The sequence below is a fragment of the Cariama cristata genome, unplaced genomic scaffold, assembly GCF_000690535.1.
Source record: "Cariama cristata isolate BGI_N322 unplaced genomic scaffold, ASM69053v1 scaffold16912, whole genome shotgun sequence".
Lineage (NCBI taxonomy): Eukaryota > Metazoa > Chordata > Aves > Cariamiformes > Cariamidae > Cariama > Cariama cristata.
This window is the reverse complement of record NW_009605749.1, coordinates 20,312-45,336: the sequence shown is the minus strand read 5'-3', so window position 1 is coordinate 45,336 and position 25,025 is coordinate 20,312. Positions and strand designations below refer to the sequence as shown.

The window sequence follows — 25,025 nt, the reverse complement described above, 5'->3', positions numbered from 1 at the left end:
AGGCAGAGCTGCTGGTTCCCCCTCCTCCCAGGTGGACGGGAAGCAGCAGGAGGCAGAGCTGGTCCTTGTTATTTGCGGGTCTGGGTGGTGGCGGGCGGTGGGAACGCAGTGCTTTCTCGCTGGTGTCAAGTCCTTGTATTTCTTGCCTGGCGCATCTTGTCTCTTGCTGTTTGCCCGTTGTCCTCTCCCACTTCTGTAGGCAGCCGTGTAACTGGCTGCTTTTGCAGTTAATCCGCTAGATTGATGTTGATGCATTTGGACTATAATTAATGCTGTACATATAACTTGCATTTAAAATCATTATGGTTGGAAGAGACCTCAAAGATCATCAAGTCCAACCGTATACCCAATGCCACCATACCCACTAAACCCACTGAACCATGTCTCGAAGCGCCACATCTAAACATTTTTTGAACACCTCCAGGGATGGTGACTCCACCACCTCCCTGGGGAGCCCGTTCCAATGCCTAACAGCTCCTCCAGTGAAGAAGTTCTTCCTAATACCCAACCTGAACCTCCCCTGGCACAACTTGAGACCGTTTCCTCTTATCCTGTCGCTAGTTACTGGGGAGAAGAGACCAACCCCCACCTCACTACAACCTCCTTTCAGGTAGTTGTAGAGGGTGATCAGGTCTCCCCTCAGCCTCCTTTTCTCCAGACTAAACAAATTAATTGTCAGATGTAAAAAAACCAAATGCCTCTTAATTCATCTCTTAACCGACTAATTACATATCTATTTAATTAATTCATCTCATCGGTACACATGTGGCTGATCTTTGCATATTTATTATATGCTGTGGTTTGCTCAAACTGTGGCTGTTACCATGATAATGTAATACTTTCATTTTTGTAGTTTTTTTTTTTTTAATTGCAACTAATTAGTGCTCAGGTCTAGTACTCACTACTGTTTTCCATTTCTCTTTTGTGTCCGTAATGTCTAATTGAGAATTTTTTTCCAGCTGCGTCTGTGGCACTGTTTTCCTGTACCTGGAGGTACTGGTCACGTTTCAGATCCTCAGTTTCATTGTTACTGTTTTTCTTTTTATGTTCTTTTGTCTTTTGTTTTTACAAAATATATCATAGCCCCTGCTGTCTTTTTTTCTGCCATAAACCTGAACTTAAAATTCTTGCAGCAACCTGTAATTTATTTCCCATGGAGTTTGATGTGAACAGTTAGTGATTTGCTGGGTTTTTAGAAGTGTTGCAGACCTCATTCCCTATTAAATTCATAGGTGACATCCTCTTGACCTAACCCGTTCTGTTACCCAATGGAAATGCGAAGGGAAACCTGTTTCTGTATTTGTCATTCCATGTGGTTTTATTTCCCTACCTGTTTGTCATGTTACTAAGGTCTGGGTTGTTTCGGGTTTTTTTAAAAAAAAAAATTCTAATTGAAAAGAAAAAGTTTAGAATGTTTTTATGGACATGTTTTACTTTATTCTGGTTTTGAGTAGGCAATTTGAACAGGATGGGGGGGAGGGCAGGGCAATACTTGTTAAAATTCTGCTTTACACCAAAACCAAAAATATAATTACAAAAAAATTACTATCTATTTGATTGGCCACACAAGGTGTATATAGATGTGATGTTATAGTCTGTTGCCATGTCAGAAAATAAAATATTGACTAGTGTTTATTAGTGATCTAAAACAAACATAAAAGAAACAACATTATTCTTATAATAAATGCTTTAATTTGTGATATTCCATAAATAACCTGTTACATTTATTTAATTTTTTCCTATTACTAGCCTACAGTAAGCAGAATACAAGGGTTTTATTATAAAACCTCGTTTTTGCTCAGTCTGAATCATCTTTCTAATAACCGTAACTACACTTACCTGAAGAAGTTCTAAAAATATACTGGATAAACTGTGATAATCGGTGAACCAGTTCACTCTCGCTGAGTAATGTCAATACATTAATATGTTTTTTTCACAGTTTGGATGGTCAGGTTATTATTGGCAGAATAACCTGAATTATGCCATCATACAGGTTGTGAGAGTTGTGTGCTTTCATTAAAACAAAACCAACACTTTTAAATCAAAAGTTTTGTTTTCCATTTTAGGTACGACAACCTCCTGAAATTAATTTAGTTCTGCGTCCTCAGGGATTGACTGGTCATAATGAAGTATATGCCAAAGTTGATCTGTGGGTCAAGTGTCCACATACTTACCCTGATACGTGAGTGAACGTTAAAATATAACCTTTTTTCTCTGAACACTTTCCTCTGTTTTCCATAGTAAAGTGTAAGTTGAAAAAACGTAGTTTTATTCATCACTCTTATTCTTTCTTTCTGCATGTCAGTATTTGTTAAACCTGTCGTATTTTATAATAGGTAACTATAAAATTTGGCACCTGAATTGGATGTGGTCTTTTGTGCAATGGACAGTAATAGGGATGCATTTGTCAGTGCAAGACTGCAGCCCCAATTTGTAGCTTGGAGAGATGTAAACACAGGTGTACCTGCTAGTATCTTAGTGCCCTTTTTAAACTTCTTCAGCTCATGACCTGCCGAGAGAGGGACTGAATCTTCATTTTTAAAGCAATCGGCTCTCTTAGTTGTACCTACTGTTCCTGTTTTCTGATGGATTAGCCTTTTGGAAGAGTTCTCCATAGAGAATGTAAAAAGAATTGCAGGTGATCAGCTCTGACAGCATTTTGGGTTGGCAAGTAATTTGTGGGTTAAGTGTTGCTCTGTGCCCCACTTTGTTCAGTCCTTATGCCACTGGTTGTGCCCAAAGCATAACTGCCTTTAGCCCGTCCCTTTGCGCTGTGGCATGAGCGGTGTACAAGGGAAGTGCTATTGCTTGCGAAGTGATAGCTCAGTTATACCCTGTAACATGGGACATAACAGCCACTGTAATTTTTTGTAATTTAAGGTAGTATAGCTACAGATGTTTTACTTATTTTAAACATTTTTTTAAAGTTAGCTGTTATTTTTTTATTGCATATGCTTCTCTAGGTTTGTGTAACCTGTATAGTGCTGATAAATAAATTTCAAACACCTAAATGTTAGGTTATTAATATTTTTAAAGGACTGTTATTTAAATTGCTGGTTAAGAGATGAATTATAAGAGTCTGCAGGGTTTCTTTGGTAGTTCTTCTGTTAAGTGTAACTGACAGGTAATCTGCAGCCATAAAATTTGCTGGTAAGGAAGATAAAACAGTATTTCTGGCTTTATCCTATGTTGTATATGTAATATTTATGTACTGCTTATTTGAGCATTGACTAATTTGCCAGGTGATTATGAACTCCATTCCTTTTCCCTCACCTACTGTTTTATCAACATTCTGTTGTTTTTTTACACTCAATTTTTCTAAAGAGGACTTTTTTATGTTTTGTTGCTGTCCCGCAGTGTCCCTGAAATACAACTAAAAAATTCGAAAGGCTTGTCAAATGAGAAAATAAATGAATTAAAATCTAGTCTAGCTGAACTGGCAAAACAGCGCTGCGGAGAGGTAAGAACTTTTCAGTTTTTTGAGAAATATACCCTGGACCTAAATAGTTCTAAAAACATACATGGTATAAGACAATAGAATACATCCACATTGAACGTATAAGTTGCACTGCTCCTAACAGAGGAGAGACTCCTTCTTTCTTAAGAATATTTCTAATTAATGAAATGTTGGAATATTCATGCTCTTAAAATACAGTACAAGTTTTACCCCTGTTTAAAGGCAGATTTAAAGGTTCATGTTATTCTCAAAGTTATTTCACAGTATGAAGAGCAGTACTAACTCTAAAATTGAGAGCTTTCTGCACTTTTCAGATTAATTTGATTTACTGTAAGTGGCTGTACCTGTTTAAGCAAGCAGCGATTACGTGGGGAGTTTTTCAGTGTGATCGTGTTCATCTAATGCTGAACTGAAGGGCAAGAGACTGTACTTATACACCAGCTCAACAGTTGACTTCTGTGGCTGTAGGACAGTCACTCTATGCCATTGTGCCTTGTTTTCTACTGTGCTTAGGAATAGTGATGGGTGACTTCCCCCTGAATAGGCTAAAAAGAGAAAGATGGAGAAACATGTGAAGCTTAGAACTTGTATGTATTTTAAGGGATATTATAAGTCCCCAGGTATGTCTGGTATTAACAATACATTTCTGTTGTTGCCGAGGACTGAAGTGATTCAAAAATTTCTTGGTGAAAGCAGGGTTTATGGTATGTTTCTTATCACTATTTGGAAATGTTACAGGCGAACACATTTGATTCATTCAATTTGCTTTTTTAAAAGTGAGAAATACACAGCTGTGGAAGTTATTATATGCTGAAATGGGATAATATTCTGCTTTCAGTTTCCTAAGCCGGTCAACTTTACAGGTTTGGCAGAGGTTGCCTGTCATTCAGTCTTGCCACGTCAAGCCTTTTTTCCATTTGCATACTATACTTCTATTTTGAATGCCTATTTTTTTGCAGATACTTTCAAAAGAACTATTTTAGCCAGATACTGTTTTGTTCATTCTGTTCAATAACCAAGAATTTCCTCAATTTTTTTCAGTATGTTTGGAAATTAGCAGTTTAACAGTGTATTCTGGAATTTTTTTTCAATTTTGTAATGACTGTGCTATGCACAATTGATGGGAAATACAAGGTTCACATTCTCTAAGTAACCCCTAAACCATGTGGTACATACTCAGTCTGCTCACAGCTGACCCCGGGAGAGCTATTTGCCTGTAGGGCTTTAAATCCCAGTTTGATTTCTGATCTCATTGAAAGGAGCTAAAAGCGTGTCATAGGTTTTCCTAATGTTAATTTTCAAAAGCAAGAACTGTGCTTGCTCCAGCAATGCATAGATACAGGTGTGAGTTACATGTGAGATACACATTTTTGACAAATGACTTGCACAATGCAGTTCTGAATGACTTTCTCTGCAGGGAAGGGGAGATAACTGTTCTCACTGCCTTGACGAGTATTCTTTGTTAAAGTGTATTCTGCAACGTGGTAAATTTGAAAATACTTCAGTTATCTGTCAAACTGAATAGCAGATTATTTGTGGTTTTTTAAATCCTGAGATTCCTCCTTTTTTTTTTTTTTAATACATGAATGTGCATACATGATCACCTTGCCTTCTGAATAGTAACCTGAGAAAGATATTTTAGTTTGCACGTCATATATATGCATACTGTGCTGTTCTTTCTATTCTGAATTGCCTCCTGGCTTCATTCTTACTTTCAAGCAGGGGATTCAGTGTTTGAGAATCTTCTAAATGTCAGCCTGTTACAGGCAGATGGTACAATTTAGTTTGGCTGTTCTCCCACCTATATGTGCGAATCCTGCTCAGTGCTGCTGCTGACTATTGGGATGCATCTTTCTGATGTACTCTTCTTTAATTTTGGAGATAGGATGGTCTATTAGCACTATGAATTGCTTGAATTAATAAAGAGATGCAACTAGACTGATGAAAGCTTAAGCCCTAACGGGTCAATAGGTCATCAGTACGTACCCAGTTCAAGTAGACGGTAACAGAAGATTGATTCCAGCCTTGTAAATCGTGTAGCAGAATTCAGCTGAGTTTTCAGTGCAGTATTATTTTAGTAGTTGTGGTTAAATGAACATGGAATGCCTTAAGTGGCTTTACAGTTCTAACCAGGAGGGCTAGTTTGCAGAGGAAGGATTGGATTTCATGTTAGCAGTGAAATAAGTAACTTTCATAGCAGTAGATACAGTAATAGACAATTGCAAATGATTTATTCTTTTGTAGCTCCTATGTCATAAACATATATCTTTGTGAATAGAAAAATACATCTAAAAGAAGATGAGAAAAAGAAATGAACTCTTTATGAATGACGAGCTTCATTTTTTTTATATATATATTTTTTTTTTTCAGAAAAAAGATATTTGAAGTTGGCTGTCTTTCAGTAATTTTTGCCATCTTTGCTACTGTGGTCAGGGATTTTTCATGTTACAGTTTATTAAGAAATAATTCTGACAAAAATACTGAAGTATGGTACATTTTCCCTTATGAGTAACAAAATCAACAGTCACATTGCTGCTGTAATGCTTTTTTGAGTTGCGTATAATTTCACAATGTGATCTACTTGTTCTTTGAACACTGCATGTCATTTATTTTCTTTCAGGTGATGATATTTGAACTTGCTGACCATGTACAGTCATTTCTCAGTGAGTATAATAAACCACCTTCCAAGTCTTTTCATGAAGAAATGCTAAAAAATCATCAAAAAGAACAGGAAAGACTGGCTCAGGAGGAATTGCGCAAGGCACAAGAAGTTAAGAGAAGAGAGGAGCAGGAGGTAAGAGAAATTAAAGTATGAATAACCTTGTATTCTTAAAATAACATAAACAATCATGATTTTGTAAATCATACTGCATAGCAGTGGGTTTTAGTGAATTATTAACTTGTCAGACCTGTCAGTATGCGTTGATCAATGTGTACTATATGAACTATCTGCTGCAGCAATTGTAATATTTTAATGATGTGTTTTTAACCCTGAGAAATATTTATGCCTGAAACTAACCTAAACATTGATTCCTGATCCTATGAAAATCATTTATAAAGAGGACCTTACACAAAAGTGTAACCAAATGTGTATATTAAATGCGTTCCATCTTAAACTAGGAAGTATTAGCCAGACAGGTAGGTAATCATACCTTTCTTCACCCATAGGATGACTGGAATGTTCACTATGACAGACTTCTCTAGAGCGTAATAAATTTAATCTAAAGACACCTTGGACCCACATACATTATTTGCTAGAAATGAGGGGATTTATCTCTCACAGAGACTAGTAGTGTGGAGTGTTCATGCTCTGGGAATATGGATAGAATTGCTCTTTTTTTAAAAAAATGTTTTAGCTTATTCCTCTATCTTTTCTGTCTATGAAATTTTATTGTTGAGTCTGTCAGTAAAAGTAATTTTTGTCTACAACTCCATTCTCCTACATCATACAGTTGATGCTGTTAACTTCATCAGGAGAGCTGATTTGACGACTTTTTTTTTTTATTCATGTGAGATCCGCAAGTCCTCTTTGATACTTTTGAAAAGTCAGCGTCAGAGCTTTTTATTTTTTTGACTAGGGTAAGATTAGCAATTCCGTTGTGTATACTGTTGCATCTCTAACAACACTGAAATTCATTTCAGCAACGTGAAATCCTTAACGAGATTCAGAGAAGGGAGGAAGAGAAAAGAGAAGAAAGAAAAAAGAAAGAGATTGCCAAACAGGTATTCTTTCCAAGAAGGCATGCAAAAACCATTGCAATAACTTCTTCCCAGTACTGTAGCATAAGCTTATAAAAATTTGAGAGGTTTAGATGACTGAATTGTCCTGGACATCTTTTCTCATCCAGTGCTTGTAATAGATATAGGTTAAAATAGGTTATTGATGATATCAGGTTTACTTCTGGAATAAAATCAACTGTAAGGGAAAATAGTTTAATGTATTAGCATCTTAAGTGTACTGAGATGGATATTTTCAAACAGATACAGGAAAAAGCTGGTATGTTGATGTTTCAAGTTTCTTTATAAAGAATCTTTACGTTCTTGCACGTGGATAGTGCTGAAATGTACTTTCTGAATCTCAGCACTTCTTCCTCAGCCTCACGTACATTCATTTTGAAAACCTATTTCTTCTGTGATCTGGGTGACTTTATAGAATAATAGTCAAGTACTCAAATGTTTTGAGGATAGGAACAGTTTCTGTACTTATTTGGTGTTTTTCCTGATTTATAGGAACGTTTGGAAATAGCTGCTCTGACAAATCAAGAAAATTGTCACAGGGGAGATACTGCAGGATATAGACCTGCTTCCAGTTTAAATGGAAGTTCTGTGGAACATGGAGTGAATAATAAACACCGACCAAATTCAGCTGGACGTTCAAAGTATGTCGATTTGCATGTGTAGGTTTTTTGTGGTTTTTTTTTGTTTGTTTTTTTTGTGTGTGTGTCTGTGTTTTTGTTGTTCCCCCCCCATTAGATTTCAAAGTGAAATTTGAAGGCAAGAGAGTAATGAGCCATGTTGCTTAGCTGTTTGTTTTGGTCTCCTTCCTCCCCCTCTTCATTTGGCACGGTTTAACTAATTCATGTGCTGCAGATAACTTGGGAACTTTCCGATTAAGAGAGTCAGCTCAGCCCTTAGTTTAATGTGCAAAGTATTTGGCAATCATTGGAAGGTATATTCAGGGCTTACTTAGTTTCTTAGAAGTATGCAATATGTGCGCAATTGCAGAAAAAAGTTATTTTACATCAGTTAATGAAGGTTTTGGAATAGCACAATAAACTAAAGCTTATATTCATCTCAAAACATTTTCTGTAAAGACACACCAGTGTGAAGTTCCCTGTTGGAGAACTGGATAATGCTGATTGCATTTGCAGAGCAACTTACTGGAGGGAATATTAGAGTTATTGGAGGGTTCTTTTGCTTGTACGTAACTCATGTAGGTTAGGATTAGTGATGATATAGAGGTAGATTGGGGGTTTTGTTTTTTCTTTTATTTTTTCGTTTTTTTCTCTTCCCCCCCCCTTTCCTGTGTTCATAGCTGACATAACTGTCAAGGACAGTGGAGATATCTTTGTATCAATTTTCCTAGTTTTGATTGAGATTGTGCCAATGATTTGTTATTTGGACTGTTGTTTCAATGGAAATAGTGTATTCCTGGTTTCTTTGCTTGTCTATAGAATTCAAAATTGTTTTCACATTACTTAGCAGCAGCACTAGATACCTGAAGCAGAACTTCTTTGATCTATCTTACTTTGACTCTTGTTGCCATCTCTTCCTTTTCCCTATCCCAAGTCATATTAGGCAGTTGTTTCTCTATAGTATTTGATAGTCCATAAATCTCTCTTTCTATCTTCTTGCTAATTTTATTACAACAAAACGAGACACTGACTCTGCTTGTGGAACAAGACAAGTGTCTCAGAAGTTTGTTACTATGCCATAACAGAACACATACAATGGACTTATATTAACTTTCCACACAAATTCTTACATTATATGTTCTTATTTAAAAAACAAACAAACAAACCCCCAAAAGGCAGCTACTTATTTTAACAATGGTGAAATTAACGAAAAGGGATTTTGAAATGTTGAAACTTCTCATGATGCCATGTTGGTAGAGTTAAGCAAAAGCTAGACATGTTTAGTTTTCTGAGGTCTCTTTTCACAAGAAGAGTGATGCAGTATTTTTATCTGTTTATGTGGCCTGAAATTTTGGCTGTTGGGGCACAAACTTTTGGAAGATTATTAGAATCTAAAATAATTTCATTGATAAAATATATTTGAATTCAGAAAGCCAGATGCTTTCTTTTGTATATTTTTTGTTATACAGCACTTGTAAGAAGTTCCCTGTGGCTTTTCCTTTCTGTGTAGTGCTTTTTACCTTTTTTTTTTTCTTTTTTAATAAATTCAATATTTTGAAAGAGCTTCTGCATTACCTTTCATATACTCCTGTGATCTCTCTATGTGATTGCATTTATTTGGAGGATACTCTTGCAATGGTGATATTTCTATTAATTGTGAAATAGATTGTACCAAGAAGTAATGGAGACTGATTTGTGTTAGTGGTCTTGAGTTCTTTCTCATCTCATGTGCAGCTCTGTACATGCATGTGAGAAGAAACACCCTAATCATACTTGCTTTGAAAGTTTTGCAAAACTTTCCTTTTCTTGAAGGAGGAGTTTAGAGTAGTAGAAGAGGCAAATGGGAAACCCACTTTAAGTTAGGAAAAATATTTAAGCTAAAGCTGAAATGAACTTCCAAAATTGCATATATTTGCTTTTTCTGGTGTTTTGAAAGAGAATGAAAGTCAAGTCAAACTTACATATTTTTCCAGAGCTGTAGTAGATTGACTTTTTTTTTTTTAATACCACTCCCCCACCCCCCCAACTGGGAGTGTCATCCAAAGATGCAGAAGTTTCACGGTTTGGATTCAACTCCTAGCTTTGAATATAGAGGCCCCCGTGCTGCATGATGTTGCTGCCAAAATGCTGGATTTCTAATCAGACGTACATCTTTGCTCTGATTCAGTATCTTTGAAATTAATGGATTATCATTGGATGCAAAAGTCTCTGAAAGCTACTCCTTTTGCAGAATTGATATCTTTAGGGACTAGGGACTGCAACAATACTATTTTTTGAGTTGGAGAAAAATGTTCTGTTCACATTGCAGACGAGAACGCCAGCTTTCTGTTAGTAATAATGAAGAGACCCCTGGAAAATACGAAGTTTTGAACTTCAGCACAAGTGGTGCTGGACAGCTTATTGTCCATAAAGGAAAATGTCTTGGTAAGCAAAATTACAATTGCAGCTTGAAATACTGGGGTTTGGGGTGTTTTGGGTTTTTTTTGAGAAGGGGGAACTTAAACAATGTTAACAGGTACAAGCAACAAGGTTGAGAGATATTGTTGTGGATCATGAAACGTCATAGTCAAAAGTGGGAGAGAGTAATAGGAATAGTTAACTTTGCGGTAAATATTTTATATTTTCTTAGGACTATTTTAGGTAAAAATTTGCTTCTCCAGATACAATTACATAACTGAATAGCCATACCAAAAAACCCCTCCATCTTCTCAACATTTTATATTCTCTGCATAACTAAAATAATACTGAAAACTATTTGCTTTTAAGTTTAAACAGCTAGTTTGTCAGATAAACATGGCTACCAAGCAAGAAGTCATTTAGCTTTCAGTAACATGTGAAACCAGTGATAAGCACAAGGTTAGAAATCCATACTTACTCTCCTTCCATTCCTACTGATAGCAATGGCATAAAAGCAGCAGTTCTAGCAAAAACATAAATACAAGCAGCGATAGGAGGCTTTCGGAGCTGAAAGGCCTCCATGAAGTGCCCATGTGAATGGACCATCAAATGTTTTCATTGTTCATTTTCAACATAGCACTTCCTCAGTGGCAGAATGAACAGCCTGAAAGTCTCTGGAGGAAAAAAAAATAAAATAATTATTGTTCTGCAGTTTGAGGATGAACAATTATGTTACTATGTGTAGAGCTTCTCACTTGCTCAGCAGGATTTTTTTCATTTATTAAAACCTGAAATTCTTTAAAATGTGCAGCAGTTTTTTGCCAGTGTGCTATTACTTTCATTTGACTACTGCTACACAGCATTCAGTCTCATCAGACCCGATATTTTCCATACCTGCCATGTAGTTACGGATCTTGTTTAGTTGTAAGTAGGTTTGTGTTTGTGAAATTGTAGAAAGCAGGCTTACTGTTGTTTCGCATTTGCAAGAGCTCTTGTCAAGTCCTTAGAAACGAAAGAAACCCTGTTCCTCTTTTCTCCCTTTATGTATAGGCAAGGATGAACAGCTTGGTAAATCAGTCTACAATGCCTTGGAAATTCGCAGTGGAGACTTTGTTTTAATATATGAGTGGGTTCTGCACTGGCAAAAAAAGATGGGAAGGTTTCTTACAACGCATGAAATAGAAAAGATTGAGAAGTGTAAGAAACAGGTAATGCCCATGTTTTGCATTTGGCTTAATAAAGGTTAGGTAGGGTTAAGTGCTTTTCTTGAGGCTGCTAGTTTATATTGAACTTGAGGGTGGTGATGGGCTTGAAAATGCTAATGTTTAGAGTATCTGCACCACAGAAGATGGGTGTGTTGGGGTATTCAGAAGTTTGTTTACAATAATATAAATGCAAGAAAGTGTATTTGCAAGTATGCCTAAAAAAAACCAATAAAATATTAAAATTCTGAAGAAAGGAGGAATCAAGCTTACCTGGCAGGAACCAAAGTTGTTATTGCCCCTTGTGTACAATACTTCCTTTTCAGAAAAGGATGAGAATGTCATATATTTTATATGTATTTTGTGTATGTTATATATTTTAGTAGTGGTGTGTTCATGAAATATGATGTTCATGAAAAATGCATGTTATGTTGTGTTTCTCTTAACAGCTTCAGGGTGCAGAAACTGAGTTCAGCTCACTGACGAAGCTAAGTCACCCAAATATAGTACATTATAAATGTATGAACCTTAAAGAACGGGACAATTCAATTGTGGTGGATATTTTAGTGGAGCACATAAGTGGTTGCAGCCTTTCTACATACTTACACAAAGAGACTCCAGTTCCAATTGAGCAGTTGCGCCATTATGTGAGCCAGATCTTGTCAGCTCTTAACTACTTGCACAATAATTCAGTAGTGCACAAAGTTCTTTGTGCTTCCAGTATCCTGGTAGATGCTGAAGGAAACATCAAGGTGACAGACTACAGCATTTCCAAGCGCTTAGCTGATATCTGCAAAGCAGATGTTTTTGAGCAAACCAAAGTTCGTTTTAGTGAGGATGGTCTTCCCAGCAAACCTGGAAAAAAAGGAGATGTGTGGAGTCTGGGCTTGCTTCTGCTTTCACTCAGCCAGGGCCAAGTAACCAAGGAATATCCAGTTGCGGTTCCTACCAATTTACCAACCGACTTCCAAGACTTTCTGGAAAAGTACGTTTGTTGTGTTCCTATATCTTTTTGTCTTTGGGTTTTTTTTTGTTTGGTGTGTTTTTTTTTTTAGAAGACTTGCACACTTTTTTGAAAGAACAGCTAAATCCCCCTGTGTCACTAGTTACAGTTTTTTAGAGAAGAGATGATTGCTCCCTCATGGCCGCTAATCTGGGATTTGGGAGGACAGCTCTGGTTCTCTCCTCTGCCCTGCCACAAGCTTTGTGTGTCACTGTGGATAAGTCATTTAGTCTGTCTTTGCTTCTGATTCCCCTCTGAATGATAATGGTGATAATTTCTTAAATATAAGCAGACCTCTTTGAACATTTAGGCCTGATAAAGAATAGATCTTTGAACAGCTCTCTTCTTGATTTGCTAACAGATGCGTTTGCTTGGAAGATAAGGAAAGATGGACTCCTCAGCAGTTGTTACAACACAGTTTTATAAACGTTCCACATATGAAAACACCTGTAGCTGAAGAAAATCTAGATGGTAAGAAACCTGGTTCTTTTCATATTCTGCTAAATAGGTGGACTCCATGCCTGCAGTAACAGAAAAATTGAGCTGTGCTAGAGCTTCACAAGATTGCACAAATTTTTTACATTAACTAACTTAAAAGCTAGTATGGTCTTTAACTTCTGTATCCATGAGTAGCTGGGGTGGACTAACTGCTGTTGTCTCATCTATAGAAGAAGCTGGTGGTTTAATTAAACCTGTAAATTCATCCGCTTCCTGTATAGCATAAATGTCAGACTTAACTTTATCTTTGGAAGATGCTCTTCCAATGAGACTTCTTCCCTTGTTATGTTCTCGTTGGAGTCAGTTCCTTTGTCCAGCGTAATTAATGTTAGTAATTAAAAACTGTTATTAAGGTTTATGCTTGTGCCAGAGCTTAACTCTTCATGGCAGAGCACTTCTGTATTTTAGGTTTTAGTTGCACTTGAAGTTGTTTAGGTTTTATGTTCTTCCTGATGCTTATTTAACAGTCCCTTGTGCCTTATCCACATATCCCCACACTGCCAGTGGTGGTAACTTTGATGTCCTCATTACAGATTCAGCAGGTATAGATTGCATCGAGACAGTTGTACCCAGCAGCCAGATATCCAGCGCTTCATTCTTCACAGAAACACAGAGACAATTTTCACGCTACTACAATGAATTCGAAGAGTTAAAATTACTTGGCAAAGGGGCTTTTGGAGCAGTCATCAAGGTGTGGTATAAAAATTATTTCCCTCTATGGAATCCTTTTTGGGGATGTGTTTGTTTTCTCTGAAGCAAAACAATATATTTAATGTTTGCATGGTTTTATTTACTATATTCTAGTGTGCTGTGCTTATATTGTGGTTCTTATGTGGAATTGAATAGGCTGATAAGTTTCGCAAGAGGTTGCTGGGAGTCTGGGAGAAGCCTGTCAGTGTATGGAAGCTTGTGTTTGGATTTTAGTCATTTCCCAGGTGGAAGGAAAACTTCCTCTTCCATGAAATTGCTCTTCTTAGTAAGGCATTTGTAAGCATTTGACTTTAGATTTATTTGTATTTCGCAGGTGAGAAATAAGCTTGATGGTTGCTATTATGCTGTGAAACGTATCCGCATAAACCCTGCCAGCAAGCAATTTCGGAGGATTAAAGGGGAAGTAACATTACTTTCCCGGTTGAACCATGAGAATATTGTGAGGTATTACAATGCTTGGATAGAAAAACATGAAAGTCCTGTTCCCACTGTGCCACCATCTGAAACAACCGAAGAGAAAAGAATGCCCAGCAAAGCTGGTCTCTTCATCCTTGCCACCGAGGAGACAAATGATGTGGAAGCTAATGCTCCTCCTCCAGTTTTGACAAGTTCAGTTGAGTGGAGTACTTCATGTGAAAGATCCTCCAGCAACAAATTCAGTGGAGCTGATCAGGAGTCCAGTGATGATGACGATGATGGTGATGGGGTGTTCTCGCATTCATTTTTGTAAGTAGGCTTCAGGATTGGCACTGTAGGGAACATAGGCAGAGTTGTTTTTTCCAAGTTTGTATCTTTTATCAGAGGTAGTTCACTGCATTTTTGTTCTGTCTCCTGGTTCGAAAAGAGTGTATTTGCCAACAGTCAGATAGCCAGAGAGGGGAAAATTTGTAGCTAAAAACTGTCAGTGTATGAGGAAAATTTTGATTTAGGCTTCTAGAAGTTTCTTATCAATTGTGTCAGAATGCATTAACGTTTACTTTATGTTAGACTGTCTTTTCCAACCTTGAGAGTAAAGTTTTTAAAAAACAATAACAGAGAAGTGCTACAAATCCTGAAATGTACCTTACTTGTCCTTTCTTTTTTGTTTTGATTTTTATTAACGTATTCCATACCTGCCATTTTGTGTGGAGTGGCTCTTTCACTCATGGTGGTTTTGTTGCTTAAGCAAGTAACTGAACATCTCAGTTTTGCTTATTGAATATAGAAATTAAATGTCACTGATGCAAATACATACCTTCCCTTTAAAAGACTGGGCTGTCAAAGGAAGTGTTGCTTTGCAACCACAATACTTTTTTGGGTTTTGTTTTGTTTTGTTTCACTTTTTTAAGGCATATGGAAGGTCTTCAACATAAGCTTAGATTTTCTTTGTTTCCACAAATAGTTTCCAGATTTCTTAGTAAATATTTCCTGGTACCCCAAACTTTTGTGGTTTTTTTTTTTCTTTCTCTTTTTTAAACAGACCAACCACAGATTCTGAAAGCGAAATAATTTTTGATAATGAGGATGAAAACAGTAAAGGTCATCCTTCAGTAAGTATAAAGATAAATGTAATGAAAATGTAGAGTTTGTAAAATGGTCTTTGACAAGTAAAAGTCAGTTGAGAAGTTTTGTTTCACTTCTGGTATAAGTACAGAACCATATAAGGTGATGTTCCATCAGAGTGAATGTTGTGCCATCATGGACTGCACTATATAGAAATCAGTCTGATGCAGCTAGTCTGGATTCTGTTTCCCATAGTGTTCATTGAGCTAAATGTGAGTTGCACTTTATAGTCATGAGCCTGGTTATTTCAAGTTTAACACTTCAGTATGTACATGATTTTATCAGTTAACCATATGGATTGCCTTATGTCATCTGAAAGTTGAAATTCTGTTCTGCTTTTAGATGCTATAAACCAGTGTATTTGCCCATACTAGCCACTTTTTGAAAGTGGTGACAAAACATATTGCTAGCAGTCAAAAAGAGATGGGAAGTCAGAATGACGTGTAAGGTTTAGTTGATTTTTGTATCACAGCACTTGCTGTAAACAGTCAGTGCATCGTATTGCTGGAAAGCTAATGCACAGTTTTCTACAGCGTCTAGAATCTGTCGTTATCAATCCTGATGATCTGTAAAGTGCTCTTACTAAAGCTTCATCTCCTTCCTCTTTCTGTTTAAATGTACACTGGCATGAAAAAGCTTTCAATATATGATTTAATAATATGGCAATGCATTTTTTGTCACTATATCTATATATACACTATATCAAAATTGTTGTTTGGGGGTGGGGGTTGCATTATTATACAAACCTATTAAGTAAGGTTTGTATATTTTTTTAAAAAGTGACACACTGAGATTTAGGTTTTATCCAGATCTTCTGGTATGTTTTTCCTCCAGTGTCTAATGAGGGCAAAATGTTACTCATTCTCACTTTGGGAGTTGGGTCATACCTATTTTTCCAGTTTATTTAGAAGCAGTGGCATTACAAAAATGTCAATATATTATTTTGCTGTTACGCAAACCTAGCCATAGAAGGTGAATTCTCGTCAGTGTATTCCAACCATTAAAAAATAGTAGTATGCATTAAAAAAACACTCTGGACAGCTTCCTTGCTAATTGTTCTGTCGCTTCTATTGTGATAAAGGATGAAGAAGGCAATGAAAAGAATAGCCATGGAGGAGAAGACAGGACACCAGTCATTCAGACAGTGCATTACCTGTACATTCAGGTACAAACGTGCTTGCGTTTTCAGATAAAAGGATACTGTTTATTCGAACCTGTAAAGAGTAATTGCTGGTTTTCATGAGAAAAGTAATAACCTTTAAAAAATGCAAATGAGACTAAGTTCAGTGTTGGTTTTGCAATAGATTGGTTTTCTGAAAGGCTTGGCTGGTGGAAGGCAGTGTGCAGCACACATGGCTTGTTTTGCATTCTGAGGCTCTGTAGCTGTGCCTGGAGAGAGCGAGGTTTAGTGCCATAGCGTGTAATGGGATCACTGGGTTTGCTTGTGTACAAGTTAAAACTGGCAATTCAGTGGCTTCCAAAGCGTTGTTTTGCCTTGTGCTTGTTATTTGTTTAGAATATCCATCCCAAGCCCCTAACACTGTAGCTGATCTTGAGTTTGGTTATGGTGTTAATTCCCAACGTGGAGTTGAAGTATACTGTGTTAACTTCCAGAGGGGAAGTTGTATTTCACAGATGTGAAAACTGCCTCATTCTCTTCAAAGGTACTATATTGTGTATGCGCTTTCTTTTAACAGAAGACGGTAATCTGCAAAGCCGTTGTATGGCCTTAACAGTAGGCACAAAATAAAATTCCTGCAGGTTTGCGACTTCAGGCATTACTACTGACAACATCTCCTTTGTGTTAGGAGTTAGACTGCTTCTGGGAGAAGTCGACTATCATAGCTAACTGTTCTGTGGTGATGTGCAGTTTTTTATAATGCGCTTAATGCTAGAGCTTGTCTGGAAGGAAGATACAATTAGATGGAATTAGATTTTAATAAGCTTGCTTGCATGTGTTATGGATATTCATAATGTAAGCAGTTAAGATGCAAAGTAAAATAAAGCCAGAGATTCTTTAAAGTTTGGCTTAAACATACATTATGGTTTGGCTTGTTTCACCTTGGTTTTAGTATGTATATTAGAGAATATACTACTCTACAGACTCATACCATTGTCCCAGCAAATGGGATAGGACCCATAAGTGAATGCATGTTTTCTAGCTAAAAGGCAGCTTTCAGGAAAGTTCCAAACAACTGGCTGTTTTGGTGATACTACTTGCTCCTGACTGTGTGTTACAGAACGAGGCATTAATATGCACACAGATACAAGTTTCTGATGGTCTCTCTTCTTGACAAAACTGCGCTTTATTCCCTCTGTTCCCTACATATACATGACTGAAGATGGAGTATTGTGAAAAGAGCACATTAAGGGATACTATTGACCAAGGATTATATGAAGACACCAGTCGGCTTTGGAGGCTTTTCCGTGAAATTTTAGATGGCTTAGCTTACATCCATGAAAAGGTTAGTAAATATGACAGCTATGACCTGTCCATAATATCTCTTATGCCTCTTTCCGTATGGGTTTCTTCCATTTCTATCCATTATGCCTCTTTCTGTATGGGTTTCTTCATATTCTATTCATTTTTGGGTGTTTATTAGCAAGGTTTGTTTTGTGCCCTTTCCATTATTAATCTGTTGTAGGGGTTTAGAATATCATATTATAAACTTGAATTTTATAATAAACTACTTCAGATTTTTCCCTTTGTCACAAAAATTTGATGACCTTTAAAAATGTTCCGTTAGGTGTCTGCTAGCACTGAAAATCGTTTCTAGCTTCTGGGCTATGGACTACAGTCTTACTTCAAAATTAATCATCAGTGACTTAATGCAATAGATTTCCTACTGTAATAAAAGTATGTGATACAATTTTCCAGTCTATTACAAAGAGAGTTTTATTTTAAATTGTGTTTATTGTTTAATATTCTGTGACTCCTTTTTTTTTTTTTTTTTTGTTCTCCTGCTGTATCAGGGAATGATCCACAGAGACTTGAAACCTGTGAACATTTTTTTAGATTCAGATGATCATGTCAAAATTGGTGATTTTGGTTTAGCCACAGATCATCCAGCAAATGCAGTAAGTACAGCACAAAGTGAATAAAAAACCCTTGAATTTGGTGTTGTAATAATATGAAAGATAAAAATAAGACATAAAACCAGTGCTCATTGGACTTTATATTGTGAATGCCGTAAACCTTTTTTATTTCCAAGGTTCTAGAATTAAACCAAAAGTGGCGAGAAAAGCCAACAGAAGCATTTCAAGTGCCAATTACAATATGTCTGTTTTCCTCATTTCAGGTGGTTTCTAAACAAGAAGAAAATCACTCGGACAGTTCTGCTATGTCTGACCCATCAGGTTAGTTTACATAGTAGCTTGTTCTAAATGATTTTAAGCAAACACTTACATTCTGCAGTCTTGTATGCTCTGTTAGAACTTCCATTCTTTGAAAACAAAACCTTTTTTATTGTGAGGGGCGGAACAACCAACAACTTTTGGGTAGATATGTTACATACTGTCTGGCAGTGTTGACTGTTTATGTAAAAATGGATTTGCTTCCACTGTTAGCCTTCTGGCATAGATCAGTGCTTTTGTCATGGTGAGGTATATAGAGATCCTGTGTACCCGTTCCATCTGCACTTCTATTTTCTTGCCTGTACAGGACAATTTCAGGACTATGGGGATTTTTGTTTGGTTGGGGTTTTTTTGACACCTTCTATAACAGGCTGAATTTTGTGTTTTGAGAGAACTTTAGTACGTTGTGTGTTTTAAGATGAGTGTAATGCAAGTGAAATTTAGTTGTATCATTTGTGTACTGACCTACTACAATTCTGTAAAGCAATAGATAGGTTTAGCTACTATAGATAGATACAGATAACTTGACATGTGAAGGTAAGAACTGTCTGTTCTGCAAACTGTTCTTGACTTCATCTTTCTCAATAAGGACTGCATTTCAACCTATAAGAAATGAGGACAGAAGGTGAGTGAGTTTTTTCTTGACTTTGATGCTGCATTTCTCTCCTACTTTCTTGAAACTAGTACTCTCATCTTTTACCACATAGGTAATTTGACAGGGATGGTTGGCACTGCGCTTTATGTCAGCCCAGAGGTCCAAGGAAGCACTAAGTCTACATACAATCAGGTATGATTAGAGTAGACTTAATAAAAAGGTAGCAGGGAATGTAAGGTATCAGGTACAATCCTGCTCCACAGAGGTGAATTCAAGGTGGAAGAGGGTGTGGTGGGACTGATGTGATAAGGAAGGGAATCAGAAGTATTCCTTTGAGAGGAGACCAAGGGTAGAAGGATGCAGGCAAGTCATTTTTTCTGATTGTGCTGTGAACATGACTAGATGCAAGCGACTTCTTGCTCCCGTGGATTCCTAGACTGTGATTTCTGGGAGATGAGGGTGCATTTTTTCATCAAAGACGATCCTGTTTATATGCAAAGATGAGCTGAATTTCAAAGCAAGAATGTTTTCAAAGTGGGAGTCGTTTATGTCATGGCAGTGCTATGATGATAGAAGGCATTGAAGTCTACCAAATCTTAATGGATTGAGTCACTTAACAAAAAATCAAAAACCAACCAACCAAAAAAAAACAACCCACAAAAAACCTCACCCCTGTTTCTGGCGCTAATATAACCAAAACATTACTTTTTCTCTGCTATCATCTTCTGCAGAGAATTCACAGGTTTTACATTTAAGCTTCCTTTTTTTTTTTTTTCTTCCTTAGAAAGTGGACCTGTTCAGTCTGGGTATAATATTCTTTGAAATGTCTTACCATCCCATGAGTACTGCATCAGAAAGGATCTTTGTTCTTGGTCAGCTAAGACTCGTAAGTACACGGATATAAAAGATAAAATTCTGTGCATCAAATAGTTTGAGAGAAGTAAAAGGATGCAAAACATAGCAAAAATGTTTCCACGGGGAGTACTTAAAGTTTATAAAATACATAATGAAAAGTGAAGAATAGAATTGGAGCTGGTACTGACATTCCATTAATGCATGTGGATTCCCTAGTGGTATTGCCATCAGTTACTGTTCTATCTGTGAAATTAATTTTTATAGTGCAAAACATTACAGGTGTAAACATCAGATAAAGACATCATGGCTTTAGTTACATGTAGGTTTAGACCCAATGGGTGTCTCTCAGGAACCAGTTGGTATTTGTAGTTGGTAAATGCTTGTGATTATGGGTTGTATCTTCATTGTGCAAAACATCATAAAAGCCTTTCAGTGGCATTCTTTTTCCTTTTATCTCTTCAAACTAAATTTGTCATGTGGGTTTGGTTCCCCCCCCCCCGCCCCCCAAAGTGCAATAAAAGTGCTTAGTTTCTCTGTTTACATATGTAGAATTAAAAATAAGACTAGCCTGAGCAAGCTCGACTGCCTGTTATAATTCAAATGTGGGTTTTGTTTTTGTTCTTTTTTGTAGCCCTCTATTGTATTTCCTAAAGACTTTGATGAAGTCAAGCATGCAAAGCAGGTAATTTTGAGGACATTTTAACTATTAGGTATTCCCTGTCAAGAAATGTTAATTACCATTTTTCCCAGTTTAATTTTAAATTAGTAATCTCTGCCAAGATCTTACTACATGACATTAGAAAAAAGTAAGGATGAAAAAAAAAATCTCAAAAGAATATACTAAGTTGACATGGAAATATACTTACCCACAAAATTCCCTGAGCACAGTCATAAAGAAGTGCAGAGTTCACTGGCGTACCATTTAAGCTCTGAGGCATAATTTTGACTTTTTAGGCTCAGACAAATGGTAGCTATATTGTTTAACTCTTAACTTAAACTTCTGAAAGAAATCTGTGTCACAGAACAGAAAGAGGTGTGCAAGCTAAATTGGCTGCTGTGAGCTTGAAAAGAGCTTCCAAGAGCTGTTCTGGACGCCTCCACGCCAGAGAAATGAAGTCATAAGGAGAAGTGTAATCTTTTCTGGACCATCTAGATAACTTTTTCCTTGTGCCAGTGGACTCTTTTGTTGGCCATTAGCTTTTTGTCTGTAATACCTGTGAAACATCAATCTGCCTGTTACTAGTACCATAAAAATGTTTCCATCTTGTGCAGTTTACTGAAATGTGCCAGGAAGATTCCCCCTTCTTTAATATCTGTAACTCTCAAATCTTTATTGTTATGCATATGATTCTGCTTTCTCTTAACTTTCTTGGTAACGAGATGCCAGATCTAGCCAAAATATAGAACAACAAATGATACTACATATTTTGTCATCCCGTGAGGCACATGTCTAATAAAATCTTTGTGGTTTAGTAAATTTTACTTAGATAGTAACACAATAAAAGATATTTAGAATTTAATAAGCAAACAAGACCCACCCCAAAGATTCAGATCCTGCTTTTTTTGTCCCCTGTAAAGTCTCATAATTTTTTTATTAATGTGATATAACCAAGAAGTTTGTTGTAAATACTGCTAATATATAAAATTTTTCTAAACTATAAAAATTCTTATTTAATTTGTAGAGATCGGTTATTACATGGCTCCTGAACCATGATCCTGCAGCACGACCAACAGCTGTGGAGCTGTTGAAAAGTGAACATCTTCCACCACCACAAATGGAAGAGTCTGAACTCCATGAAGTACTCCACCATACCTTAGCAAACGTGGATGGAAAGGCCTACCGGACTATGATGAGTCAAATATTTTCACAGCGTATATCTCCAGCTATAGACTATACCTATGACAGTGATATGCTGAAGGTTTGTAGGTGGTTAGGGTATGCATGGGGATTTTTTTTCCTGTGTTGGATTTTTTAAAAAAAGCTTATACGGGTAAACTCTTAACATATTTGAGAGGACTGCATCATCTCTTAAGATGAACCTTCACATTAGTTCCCATTTAAAGCTACAATCTGTACTATGTGGGCTTGAATAACCACTTCCCATTTGAACTTTAACATTCATTCTTCAATGAAGAAACAAGCAGTGTTTGATTGTAGCAGCTAAAGCTTTAAGCTTATGTCCAGATGATTACTTTCTTTACTCTGAATTTCTGTCGAACTAATGGTATTTGCATCTGATTGCAAACAGAATGTGTTGCATCTGACTGTTTTCTTCCCTTTCTAATCACGGCAATCAAAGTAATCCTTCTCTCTTTCTCAGTTCTTAAATCTTTCTACATCTAAAGAAATACAAGGCAACATAGTACAATAATGCATTGTATAGCTGTAGTTGTTTTTTATCATGTAAGCATTACAATTTACTATAGTGGGACGAGATAGCAGGATGCTTATTGCCTATATTACATGGAATGATTGCCTATATTACACAGAGTGTTCATGGCATGTGAATTATATATGTACTTTTTATTTGTGATGGTTTCAGGGTAGTTTTTCTGTTTGGGCAGCCAAGATACAGCAGCATGTATGTGACATTGTCAGCCGGATATTTAAAAGACACGGTGGGTGTGTTTACAAAAGTCATTCATTTCCTTTTTTGTGATTGAGTGGATTTAAGAAAATGGAATGGTTTTACTGCTATTACATGAGTCGGAAAGTATGTTCAGTAGTTGCATATCATTTGAAGTTTTACGTTGTTTTTTGCTGTTATTTTGGCATCCCAGTAATAGCTGTTAACTTCAAATCTGAATGATTTAAATTTTCTACAGAAAGAACAGTGAAAGTCTTTATTATGTCTTCGAATTTATTTGGTTGTCCTGATAAGTCTGTATTAGCTTTTAGAGGTAGGGAGGGTTACATGAAGTCTAGATCTGAATGTAAGGATAGCTCTATAGCAAAAGACCAAACATCCATGTAGCACAGTAACCTCTCTCTGAACACAGCCAGAATGGGAATGGCCTAAGAAAGAGAGTGGAAACACAGCAGGTGTGTAGTGGTACTTTCAGTGATACCGCTCTTAGCAGTCATTTGCTGTTCAGCAACTTCCTGAGCCCAGAGCTGGTGTCATGGGTTTTAATAGTCTTTGATGGTTTTTCTTTCCAGGACTTTATCCAGTCATTAGTAATAGTATTTGCTTAAAATTAGTTTATAAGAGAGGAAGAAAATTCATGCACACACTGTCACATTTGAAATTATTAGAAAAATTGTATCATTTTATAGGCATTCAAGATAGTATTTTACATAAAAATGGAGAATTTTCAAATAGAAACTGGAAGATTTCCTAATATATCATAATCTGAATAAACATAATCAGGGTTTGGCAATACAAAAGAATGAGAAACTGAGAAATGCAAAGTCCAGTAAGAAGTTATTCCCTTCCCCACCCCCTTTAAAGCTTGACAGACTTTAAAATGCTGACAGACACTTTTCAAAAATTGAAATGTTTTTATTCTTCTGGGAAAAAAAACTTGAGGGGTTTTGGATGTATATTTTTTCCATTAGTTTGTATCTGCCATCTGTAATGGTTAGAAGCATTTCCTTGTATTCCGGGCTTTGTTTTTTTTCCTGATTTAAATGTTTATGTTGAAATCTAATTGAAGGGTAAAGCTTCTATAATAAAACAGCTGTTTGAGAATCAGTAGAGAATTTAAAACAGGAAAGTATTTTTCAGTGATTAGTGATATTATTGTTAATAGTAAGGTTTCAATGAAGATTGGATTTGTACAGATGGATGGTTGGAAAATATAGCCAGAAAAAAGGAGGTATTTAAGAGGTTTTAAAGTGAACCATAAACACTTCTAGTACATTTTTGAGACACAGGTTTCAACATGACTGAAGAATATTTGTTCTCTATGGAAGTGTGTCTAGACCAAAACAGTACTAATGGTATCTGTAGAGTTTCTCATCTGTTTTGTATGCATGCTTTTGTGAAAGTTGGTGTTTGAAGAAGGAGGGCAAAGTGAGGATTCTGCTGGGGCTGTGGAATTGGCAGTTCTCCTCTGTTTCTCTGTGGGCTGCCTGCTGAGCCCAAGAGACGTGCAAGATAAAACATCAAAGTTTTTTTAATGGCTTTCATTAAATGGTGGAAGAGGAAAGTCTATTAAAGACACTTAAAATAATGTAATTTTTTTAAGGTATTGGTTGAGATTATCATGCCTTGCAAGGTTATTCATGCACTTGTAAAAAGCAGATGTTACTTCTGAAACGGGAGACAATAGTATTTTACTGGTTTTATGCAGGAGCCATCAAGCTGCATACTCCACTGCTAATGCCCAGAAATAAAAAACTATATGAACATAATGAAGCTTCATATTTCATGGATCACAGTGGGATGCTGGTGATGCTTCCTTACGACCTCAGAGTAAGTAGCATCATCTCTGCAGGCAAAGCTGGGTTTGAAGAGAGCTGTGATGTTTGTAGATACCTTTGATTCACTAGTCATGAATTTAGTTTAGGCTTATACTTCTTCTGACTGCTGAAGTAGTGTATCTTTCAGTGTCTGTTCATGTGTTCCTGGGTACATACTCCTGGTCTTGACAGCTGGGGCCCTGATCACATAGGGAAGAAATAGACTTTTCTTATCACCTCCCTGCCTTCCCCCTTTTTATTTTTAACATAGGTGAAATTAATGCCATATTATACTGCTGGTCATTTGAGGTTTGTGTTTGTTTTTTTTTTTTTCCTTGCAAATGTAAGAGACAAGACTTTTCCAATGACCAGTGAAAATTCTAATATTCCCATCCCTTTCTCATTTATATGTCTTTATAGAGAATGCGGGTAACAGTCTGTACAGTTGTATGTTCCTCAAACAGCTGTTGTGGAGCATCATTCTATTCTGGAGAGGAATTGTTGTTTGCACAGTTCAGATTTTACTGTCTGGGATTCCTCTATCAGTCATGCCCAATTTATATGCAATGTTGGCCTAATTAATTACCTTGCACTTAATTTAACACCTAAATGCTTTAAGTTTATGGGTTTTGTTTATTATTGATAGTTAAC

General features: G+C 36.5%; 1 protein-coding gene across 1 annotated transcript in view; it reads left to right on the top strand.

Annotated features, from left to right (window-relative positions):
- Positions 1-2,066: 2,066 nt before the first annotated feature.
- Positions 2,067-25,025, top strand: part of EIF2AK4 (eukaryotic translation initiation factor 2 alpha kinase 4) — a gene marked incomplete at its 5' end in the record, with an annotated part of 38,509 nt that continues 15,550 nt past the window's right edge. Inside the window, 22 exons of the mRNA XM_009696112.1 lie at positions 2,067-2,182; positions 3,358-3,460; positions 6,078-6,251; positions 7,100-7,180; positions 7,688-7,836; positions 10,121-10,236; positions 11,260-11,417; positions 11,861-12,396; positions 12,776-12,885; positions 13,446-13,603; positions 13,937-14,349; positions 15,083-15,152; positions 16,247-16,330; positions 17,508-17,630; positions 18,139-18,243; positions 18,465-18,522; positions 19,227-19,306; positions 19,899-20,000; positions 20,601-20,651; positions 21,652-21,888; positions 22,513-22,588; positions 24,266-24,387. Of these exons, the coding sequence (XP_009694414.1) occupies positions 2,067-2,182; positions 3,358-3,460; positions 6,078-6,251; positions 7,100-7,180; positions 7,688-7,836; positions 10,121-10,236; positions 11,260-11,417; positions 11,861-12,396; positions 12,776-12,885; positions 13,446-13,603; positions 13,937-14,349; positions 15,083-15,152; positions 16,247-16,330; positions 17,508-17,630; positions 18,139-18,243; positions 18,465-18,522; positions 19,227-19,306; positions 19,899-20,000; positions 20,601-20,651; positions 21,652-21,888; positions 22,513-22,588; positions 24,266-24,387 (3,222 nt within the window). The remainder of the gene's footprint in view (positions 2,183-3,357; positions 3,461-6,077; positions 6,252-7,099; positions 7,181-7,687; positions 7,837-10,120; positions 10,237-11,259; positions 11,418-11,860; positions 12,397-12,775; positions 12,886-13,445; positions 13,604-13,936; positions 14,350-15,082; positions 15,153-16,246; positions 16,331-17,507; positions 17,631-18,138; positions 18,244-18,464; positions 18,523-19,226; positions 19,307-19,898; positions 20,001-20,600; positions 20,652-21,651; positions 21,889-22,512; positions 22,589-24,265; positions 24,388-25,025) is intronic.